This window comes from Myotis brandtii, unplaced genomic scaffold, assembly GCF_000412655.1.
Source record: "Myotis brandtii unplaced genomic scaffold, ASM41265v1 scaffold743, whole genome shotgun sequence".
NCBI lineage: Eukaryota > Metazoa > Chordata > Mammalia > Chiroptera > Vespertilionidae > Myotis > Myotis brandtii.
In genome coordinates this window covers 607,884-618,672 of record NW_005370960.1, presented here as the reverse complement: position 1 = coordinate 618,672, position 10,789 = coordinate 607,884, and the positions used below count along the sequence as shown (strand labels likewise).

General features: G+C 38.7%; 1 protein-coding gene across 1 annotated transcript in view; it reads right to left on the bottom strand.

Annotated features, from left to right (window-relative positions):
* ZPBP (zona pellucida binding protein) overlaps positions 1 to 8,503 on the bottom strand; it is a 10,640-nt gene extending 2,137 nt beyond the window's left edge. Inside the window, exons 1-6 of the mRNA XM_014530544.1 lie at positions 8,467 to 8,503; positions 5,821 to 5,946; positions 3,383 to 3,532; positions 2,706 to 2,924; positions 2,293 to 2,369; positions 239 to 416 (exon numbers count right to left, since the gene is read on the bottom strand). Coding sequence (XP_014386030.1) covers positions 239 to 416; positions 2,293 to 2,369; positions 2,706 to 2,924; positions 3,383 to 3,532; positions 5,821 to 5,932 — 736 coding nt within the window. The 5' untranslated portion in view covers positions 5,933 to 5,946; positions 8,467 to 8,503. The remainder of the gene's footprint in view (positions 1 to 238; positions 417 to 2,292; positions 2,370 to 2,705; positions 2,925 to 3,382; positions 3,533 to 5,820; positions 5,947 to 8,466) is intronic.
* Positions 8,504 to 10,789: the final 2,286 nt, after the last annotated feature.

Sequence of the window (10,789 nt, the reverse complement as noted above, 5' to 3'; positions counted from 1 at the left end):
CCCCAACCCCCAACTCCCCACCCTGCCCAGCACGCCTCACCCTCTTTGCTGTATTAACCCCTCCGCAGAAATCCAGCCTTTTCTCTTTTATATCCTCAGACTCACAGTCTTTTCAAACAGTTTCCGATAAACTAAGAAACGACTACGTATGGTAAAACACACGGTAGGTGGTCACTTAGGCATAACGAACAGAAGCGCATGCTCATGAACCAAGCAGGGAGCACAGTCCAGGACCTACCGCAGCACTCGGGGCATTTTGGATGCTTCGCAGCACTGATTCCATACCCGGGAAAGCAGCGGTTAATCCACACCATCTGCAGGGTGTCTTCAATATAGTATATCTGAGGCAATGGACTGGCACGTCGGCCTAGAACTTCTACTTGTTGACTAAAAAACCTCTCTATGAGATTTTTAGCCTAAAATAGAAATACAACGTGAAAAAATCATTTTCATAAATAAGTGTGATTTAGAATACATAAGGCTGCTATGGATTAGAAGCAGGGGAGCCCACATTCTTGAGGTTCTCTTTCTTTTCTTTGCATTCATAGGATGTAGATAATATGTGAAAATTAAAGAATGTCAACTGCAGACCTCAACTACTTCCAAACGCCCTTCCGAACACAACCCAGAGAAACCACTGGACATACACCCACACATTTTGGTCGCTTGGGGTTTTGAATGATATGTGGATGGGCCTATGAGTGAAATCAAGACTTTTCTACGAAATTATATGTCCTCCAGGAAATGCACTCGAACAACCCAACGCACTGCAAGCAAAGCGCTTTGAGAGTCTTTAAGGAGGGTATGTCCTGAGGCAGCCCCTCCACGCTCCACCAACAAAAACCAGGTTTAAACATGTCACAACTTCCAGTTCTGTGACCCCCAAAATTAAATTTACAAGATAATCACCGCATCATTGTGACCCATAATTTATTACATTTTTGTCTGTAATAATTATTCTGGATTAACTAATAAAATTAACAAGAGGCATATACTCTTCAATGACTGGCCATTTTACCTGTTGAAGCAAGAGGTGTGGCCATGGAGGCAAACCCTCTGCGAGCCGGTGGCTTCTGCTGGGTTCTCACCAGCTAGCTTCCCCTCTGACCTAGTCAGGAGCTGGGTGAACGGCTCTCGCTGACCTACAACCACTAACGGTGCACCTCAAACACCACACAAGGTATATTCCTTCCATAAAAATGTCTGTAAGTAATTATTAAAATGCTTTCCATACACTTCTTTCAACACATATGTAATTCTAATTCCATAACTCAATTATTACCTTTTTATAATTTAAATGGTTTTCTTGAACTTTTAATAAATTCAGGTGAATTTGTTGATACTTATTTGGTCAAACATAAATTTTATTTAAGAAAGTGCTTAAGAATTAATTAGAGATAGAAATATGGTATCTAATTAACTATGTTTAATTGCCAAACTCGATTAAAAGTGTCAGGAAACACTTAGCTTCCTAACTCTGCATCCAGTAAGTAAATAATAAATATCAATGAAACAAACCTCACAAAACCCAATGGGAATTAAAAAGACCATGTAAACCAGATGCCTATTTCTTATGTTCCCTCTAGGAAAAGTGTAAGGACAGAATATAGATGGAAGGGGGGGAAGAGGTACAAGAAGGTATAGGGGAGGTAAATGGTGACAGAAGGAGACTTGACTTGGGGTGAACAACAATACAATATACAGATGATAGATTACAGAATTGTACACCTGAAGCCTGTTATTTTATTAACCAATGTCACCCCAATATACTCAATAAGAAACATATACTTTAAAAAATAAATGACTAAAAAGAAATCATCACCTTTTCAAGTGCAATTCCTACACCTTAAACTGGAAAGTTTTACAATCATCATAATATAAATAATTCAATATTCCAAATATTTAAAAATAATTTTATAAAGTATATATGGTCATTTAGAATACTTAGAGATAGGAAAATATCACCATAAGTTTACTGAGCATGACAACATATTGAGTATAATGTAAAAGAAACAAGTAAATTAAATTGCTGCTGGGAATTAAAGCGTAATTTTCATCTTAAGCCAAATAAATGGGAATCATCTTAATATAATCAGAATGTTAAATTTCAAAGTATTTCATCAAAATGTTGCAAACTCTTAGCATTTACTATTTCATGAAGTGTTATTATCACTGTTGAATTCCCTCAGTGTGTGTGGGGACTGATTTGCTTTACAAGTAGCTAAGATGCTTGCTTACACCTTACACACCGGGCATGCTCATTTCTTTGCTTATTTCCAGCCTCACACATACCTTAGACAGCTGTTTGGAATAGTCACAAGTATTGTCGTCACATGGCTTGGGTTCTTTTTCAGTATCTATACATGAAACTGAGAAAACACAGTACATTTGATCATGGATCTAATAAATTATATCGTAATATTTCCAGCTTGTAGCTAAATGTCATAATAGACATTCCTTATACTAAATTCCATTCTAAAGTAAAATATCGTAGCAAGGTTTCAGTTATGTGAGCTCAAACTTTTCACTAAGTACATAAATCAGGAGATTATTATTTGGGGGCTCCTAGAACTAAGTCAAAGTAGAGAACATGAACATAGTCAGATTCTAGCATCTACATGTGAAAACACTGCTGGTAATTCACAGGTCTCAACACTGGCTTCCTGTTCTCAAGTTGTATTCTTTAGAGAATTGTATATCCTTACCTGCAAATTTAAAAAACAATTCATTTTGAAAACCAGCTTTTTGCATTTTAACATGATGGCATTCAGACTTCTGTAAGGAAACTTCACACTTAATGTCATGAACCAGTTTGCTTAAAATCTGGAGAAGTTTATTCTCAAAAGAAATGTTGTAGATACTATTGCAAGGAGCTGAATGGTATCGAGCTGTGAACTGGTAATAAAAGTGAGGCTCACGATACGCTGAGAAAAAATGAACAGAGAGCAACACACAATAGTTACTGACGCAATTCCAATATATTGCAACTACTCAAGAGCAATCATTGCATGGAATAAAGCCATTATATATATCAATTTAATAAGCAATTTATCTAAACATCACTGACAAATGCTATAATAGGCACTTTACAAATAGTAACTCATTTAAATTTCCTAACATCATTTAAGATTGGAATTATTTTTACTTTCATCTTGAGAAATTTAGGGATAAACAGACTGTCTACGCAAACAGCCCTGAAGAGAGAAGATCTGCCCTCCCCGTGACCTCCTCACACAGGACTCTGTGAAAGAGAGGCCGGCAGGAATTCCTCTTGAACTGAAAGAGTAAAAGTAACACAATCCCTTTAACACAAACATGTTACAATCATTAAATATTTGAAAACACAAAGACATGATAACACGCACGTAGGCGCCCTCCTTACCGTACACAATGAACTTGAGCTGGACGTTCTTAACCGCCTCCTCCACGGTAGGTTTGTACTCCAGGAAGCACGTGTAAGCGCCAGTCATACTCTCCTCAAAGTCCTGGAACACAAGGCTCCCTGTGGTGGTTATGTGTGTGGTGCTGTTTTCTAATAAAGAAATAAGATGCAGTCGTTTCTTAAATTACATGAGATTAAGATAAAATAAGAACATATCTTCTAAACAAAGTAAAGCCATCACCATTTATCCGCAGGATCATTCAAAGGAGTGGAGGGCAGAACCTGTGGTTGCATCTGGTGTTTGTTGACGGCAGGTGCCAGGGTGACCGTGGTGTCAAAATGTCACTAACCTCAGCGCATCAGCTGTGTGGCTGCCTGAGTGGCAAGAGACGAATTCTACAAGAACCAGTTTCTAACTGGGCACCAGAGCTGGGCATTCTCAGACACCTGTTCAGATGTACGTACATGCAGCTGTTTCCAGGTGTGAAGTGCAGACTATGGCTGTGCCTACTGCAAAGGCTGCTGCAAAACTCAGTGATTCGTCATGTGCAAACTGCTTAGACCTGCAGCTAGCACACGGCAAATATAGTATGTCTGTAATTTTTTTAAAAAAATATATTTTATTGATTTTTTACAGAGAGGAAGGGAGAGAGATAGAGAGCTAGAAACATCGATCAGCTGCCTCCTACACATCCCCCACTGGGGATGTGCCCGCAACCCAGGTACATGCCCTTGACCGGAATCGAACCTGGGACCCTTCAGTCCGTAGGCCGATGCTCTATCCACTGAGCCAAACCGGTTTCGGCTGTAATTTTTATAAATTCAAAATAAAAATGTGAAAACATACTCTTGCAAAATACATACACATATATTTATACATAATATGTATTTGAATGTGTGCCTTTACTAGTGTATATGTGGTAAATGCACAGAGAAAAGCTAAGAAGCAATATTGTAAAAGTTCAGGGTAGTGTTTACTTGATAGAGGGGTTGGGAAAAGACTAAGGGAATTTTTAAAGCCACTTATTAAGAGGTTCAAACTGTAAATCTTGACTTGCACAGCAGGCTCATATGTGTTTGTTTTATCATGCTTCATAACTTGCATCTATCTTATACACACATGTATATATCAGGTGCTTCATAGTAAGGTACAGCTGAGATCATTCAACTATATAAAATATTAAAACATGCTACAAAACAAACATTTCCCATGACTGTTTCTTTAGCAAGTCTTTGTATGAATATGTTCCTCTTCCTCCATCCAAGGTGACAACGTAACCTGTGCGTTTTCATCTGCAAGCACCATATCAATATACTAATGAGGTAAAGGAAGGAAGGGAAAGAGGGAGGGAGGGAGGGAGGAAAAGAGAAGGAAGGAATGAAGGGGGACAGAGCAATAAAGAAAAACTTCTTCAGGAGATGTGCAAAAATGATTAAGTGCTTCATTGAACAGACCTTCAAGATGAAAATTCATTCATCTGAATTTTCAAGGCTGAAAAGAACAGAGCTAAGCTCATCTACACGTTTGAATTGCACTGCAAAAATAAATTGGCTTTTAGCAAATGAAACATTAGAATAAAAATAAGATCTGCATTTCAAAATCACTAAATAAGAAGTTGAATGGAGAAAATGTGGATGAATCAGTCATACCAACAGTAACTGCCCTGTGGGAAAAGTACCTGCATGAGAATAAGATCTTGTTTCTCAAAAATTTGAAAAATGCAAGGCTACCATTCAGGTGTATCTTGAGCCCACTTTTTCCTCTGGATCTATATGCAAATGCTAAGTAACTCTCTTATAAGCACAAATAATATACTAATACACAACCACTACCAAACCATGCAGCATATTTAAAAGCATGTTTTTGATATAATATATTCAATGTTAAATTTAGTCATTTAAAAAATATTTGATAATAATATTTAAATTAAAATCAAATATCCATATTGTCAGGATTTTGGTCAGAAGGACATATAAAATCAAAGGTAAAAATTGTAACTACTATTAAAGTCCTGAATTGCCCTGGTGTGGGGCCATAGACAACAAGCAAAATCATACTTACAAGTAAGTCTATGGCTCAACGTGTTCATTTGTATTTTTAACAAAAACCCGAATCCTATCTGCTTCTGCATACAGACTATGAGTTACTGACATGAGTCTGGTGAGGTAACCAAATGATTTTATGAACTTTAAAATAAAGGAACACCATTTGGAATATAGATGCTTAGAGAACTTCCCAAACAGTTATGTCTGTATCTAAAATTAAGGCCTGGGAAAAGTGGGCACACCATCCACACTGTTGGATCACAACTCCCAAAGGAAACCACAGGAAAAAGAAGTGCGGAAACAGATAAATGAATATGAGACACAGATGTTCTTTTGCTCTTGTGTATCTCAGACATGTCGGTTCAGTGTCGCCAGCGGAAACCAAGGCCTACCTGAGATAATCTTCCCCTTGGGCCCGTGCCACTGGAACGAGGGGTCGATCAGCTCGGTGTTCCGCAGCCTTTGGGTTACACATAACACGTGTGGACTTTTCTGATGGACCATAACATATACCTTCACTGAAATACAATATTAAAATGTTCCAATAACATTTCGTGCTTTCATATTTGCAGTTTGGATTACATGTTTTCATAAGTTTTGTCTGGATTATTGTTATTACTTAGTAAGGACTGAATTTCATTGCATTCCAGGTAACTAACACTAAAAATGTACACATACATTACTTGTGTGTGGGGATCTCAATCTGAGCATAATGCACTGGTCTTACTTATAAAGTGTGAAGATGATTCTATATCTGCACTTGGTCTTTTTTGTGAAGACAGCCCAGAAGAGCCAGCCCTGCCCGCATGATGGGACTCCCAGTCCCCACACCTGCGAGGCAGCACATTCCTGTTGTTTAATCCACCCCTAGGACACTAATGCGCTGCTAAGAGCTGAGCGTGGTAGCATTCTGACTTGCCCTACTCCCTGCTCCCCTCTCCAGCTGTGCAAGAGAGAAGCAACTGATCACATACGTGCGATCCTCAGTAAAATTAGTAGCTCATTTCTCATCTGAAACCATATGAAATAGGAAGTCTGAGTAGACCTAAAACAAAGTGTTTGCATTTGTAATAAAAAAAAATCCCACAAAGTCCAACCCCAGATAAATTCACTGGTGAATTTTTCCAAACAAAATTAATTTTCCAAGCAGAATTAATTAACAATAGCTCCCAAACTCTTCCAAAAAATAGACTAGGAAGGAACACATCCCACCTAATAAAGTCACTATTACCCTAAGATCAGACTAATACTACACAAGAAAACTATACATTTCCCTCATGAATATAGACATAAAAATCCTTAAAATGTTAGCAACCAGATCCAGCAACATAAAAAGGGATTATACATCTTTATCAATTGCTTTTTACCCTAGGAATGCAAGGTTAGGTCAAAATACAAAAATCATTCAATACCATGTCACATCAGTAGAATAAAGGACCAAACTCCATTATCATCTCAATATATGCAAAACAAGGATGTGACAAAACGCAACACCCTTTCACAGGAATGCTTTATGCAGTTAACAAACGAGGGACAGAGGGAACTTGTCTCAGTCTGACAAAGGGCATCTACAAAGAGCTCACGGCCAACACTGTACTCAGGAGTGAAAGACTTCAGTCTGTCCCTCCCGCTAAGATTAGGGATGGGATTAAGGCATCTGCTATCTTCAATACTGAACTGGAAGAAGTTTCAGCTGGAGCAACTGAAACAAGAAGAAACACATCCAGATTGGGAAGGAAGAAATAAAACTACCTCTATGTGCAAATTATGTGGTGTTTTATATACAGAAAATCCTAAAGATTAACTCCATCCCACACACACCCACACTAAAAAAATAAAGCTAATAAGTGATTCAGCAAGGTGGCAAGGTGACAGGATGCAACATTAGTTTGCAAAACTCAATTGTATATCTATACAATAGGAATGACGAATCCAAAAAGTAAATTAAGAAAACCATTCCATTTAAATTAGCATCAAAAAATAAAATGTTTAGGAATAGATTTAACAAAAGAAGTGTAAGACTTGTACACGGACAACCATAATATCACTCAGGGAAATTAAAGAAGACCTAAATAAATGGAAAAATAATCCATGTTTATGAACTGGCAGACTTACCACCTGTTAAGTGGTAATACTCCCAAAGTTGATCTACATATTTAATGCAACCCCTATTAAAATCCCAATGGTCTTTTTTTGCATAAATTGACAAGTTAATTCTAGAACTAATATCAACTTGCAAGGGATCCAGAATAGTCAAAACAATCTTAAAAGTAACAAATTTGAAGGAACCAACCTTAATGATTTGAAACTTACTATAAAGCAAGAGTAATGGAGAGAGTGTAGTCCTGGCCTAAAAATAGACATAGATAAATGGAATAGAATTTAGAAAAAACAACAACAAAGCACACATCTATGGTAAACTGCTTTCCAACAAGAGCATCAAGACAGTTCAATCAAGAATGAGAAAGCTCTTCCACAACTGGAATTAGAACAACTGGATATCCACATGGAGGAGGAGGAGGAGGAGGAGGAGGAGGAGGAGGAGCAGCTGACCACTTCCTCACACCATATCAAAATTGATTCAGAGTGGTTAAAGACCTAGTTATAATAGCTAAACCTATAAAATTATTATAAAAGACTGTGACTGCTGATTACAAAATGTTGAAGACATGACACCCAAAGCACCAGCACCAAATTAAAAAATCAGACTTTATCAAAGTTTCAGGTGTGTGCTTTAAAGGACACTATTTTAAAAATGGAAACACAATCCACAGAATGGAAGACAATATTTACAAGTCAAATATCTGATAAGAGTCTAGTATCCAAAATGTATTGAAAAAAATCTTCCAACGCAATAATGAAAACGCTAACCCAATTAGAAATGGGCAAAGAACTGAAGAAGCATGACTACAAAGAAGGTATGCAAATGACCAATAAGCAGTGAGAAGCTCAAGGTCATCGTCACCAGGGAAATTCGAATCCAAACCCCAATGAGAATCCATCCCACACAGACTCAGGGAACTGGAAGAGATGCTCACAGAGAAGCTGGCCCAGGACGTTCGTCACAGCATCATTCCTCACAGCCAGTGAGGGGAAGCCACCCACATATCCACAGGTGACACTGCAAGTGGCATATCCCACATGGGATCTCACAGCCACAGAAAGGAATGAAGGGCCGACGCATTCCATAGTATGAACGGACCTGGAAATCACTGTACTGTGAACAAAGCCAGGCACCACATGCCACCTGGTGTACCAGCCCACTCGTATGAAATGTGCAGAGCAGGCACATTCACGGCGACAGAAGGCGGGTCAGTGCTTGAAAGGGGCTGGAATGTGGTCACTTAATGGGTATGGCATTTCTTTATGGAGCAATGAAATGTGAGATTACATCGTGTCCATGGTTGCACAAACTTGTTAATATACTAAAAACCACTGCATTGTATGCTTTAAAGGAGGAATTTTAAGGCATGTGAGTTTACCTCAATAAGAAAATATACAAAAAATTTTACTTGCTATACCTTACGTGGCTACTGCAAAATATTATGAATCCAAAATCTTTATGATATATAGATCTCGTTTGAAAAAAGCTTTACTATATTTGAACTATACACACTTAATAATATGGGAGTTATTGTATGATAACAAGAAAACACTATAGGCAACTTTAATTACATAACTTTTAGAAAGAACTATTCTTTGCACACTTAAGCAGTTACATAATTAGACTTGGGTGAATCTAACTATATGGAAACAACTATAATCCATTGTCCCAGAAGGAAAGGGCCTTAGGAGACTAGGATCATTGAAGAACATTAGCCTTTTGGACAAGATTGATAAAATTCAAACAAATGCTAATTATTTTCTAAAAATTACTGAATATCTATCTATTAATACCTGGATAATTTGGTGATCCCACTATTTTCAGCGAATCTTGGGTCAAGCTAAAACCTCTTGGTAATCGAATTAAATATCCAACTATCAAAAAAAAAAAAGAAAGAAATGAGCAATAATCTTCCTGAGAAATTCCAACATATTCAAATAGTACTTTATCATAGTACTAGAGGCCCAGTGCATGGAAATTCGTGCAATGGGGGCATCCCTCAGCCCGGCCTGCACCCTTTTGCAGACCAGGAGCCCTTGGGGGATGTCTGACGCAGGGAGTGGGCCTAAGCTGCAGTCTGGCCTCCCTCTGCAGGAGGCAACCTGCGGGCCGACAGGGGAACGGCACCGGCCAGCAAGTGGCCGGCCCCCCTCCCCATCACTCCGCCACCACCACCCCCCGCCCCATCACCATCCCATCCCTCTGCCCGCTGGCACCTGCCTTGGCTGGCCTGGTGCTGCCTGCTCGCCAGCCCTGCCCCCCACCAACTGGTCGTTCTGCCATTCAGTTGATTTGCATATTAGGCTTTATTATATAGGATACTTGATCTTGGTTGAAGGGGCAAGCCATAAATCAGTCCCTTGACACCTGGCACCCATCAAGTCTTCTCCCCTTACATGCTCCAATAAAATGAATGTGTCCGCTGCTGCCCCTATTGTATCTTGCCTCCGGCTTTCACTGCATCCACTTAGAATACATTCCTCATTTGTAAGAGTCCAAATCTGGCATCCTCAAGGCGCAGGTCACATGTCTCTCCTCCTTCTGACCTTCGGTTTGTGTCACTTCTAACCTCCCACAGTACACCATCAGCACCCTTCTGACAACACCCACTCCGCGTCCTATCACAGTTCTGTGTGCACATACGTAATTTTCCTGCTTAGATTACAAGCTCCACTTCTAATAGGATCAGTATTTATATCAACTTATCAAAAATCTGTATAAAGTACTATATCTTGCACTTAGTAAATATTAAATAATGAGTGTGAAATATATCCTGATACTCTCCAGTCATTGTGGAATGAGTAAATGAGATGGACATAATTGTGTGCACAGAACCAGTGGGGGGAATAGTATAAAAATGCTCTAAAGCAGGGGTGGGCAACCTTTTTGTGAGTGCGTGCCAAAATCAGCAAAATCTCTGACTCAAAATTCTTCTGTGTTCCAACCCTAATTTTTTGAGAACATGTTATGCCTACTTGATATCTCTTAAGGTGTACGTATGTGAAGAACCTTGAAGAAATAATAAAATTCATTTGAGCGACAAAAATACAGTATATGATGATGAAAATACATTTCTTTTTTAATGTATACATGCACACTGATAGTCTGACAGAAAACTTTATGACTCTGTTTGATATTATCAGTGGGACTTTTGCTGCTGCATCACTGATGACAGAGATTTTACATCAGGTTTATATTTCGTGACCTTCAGAGATATGCACGAGCTACTACTTTCATCCGTCAGGCTACTCCTATTA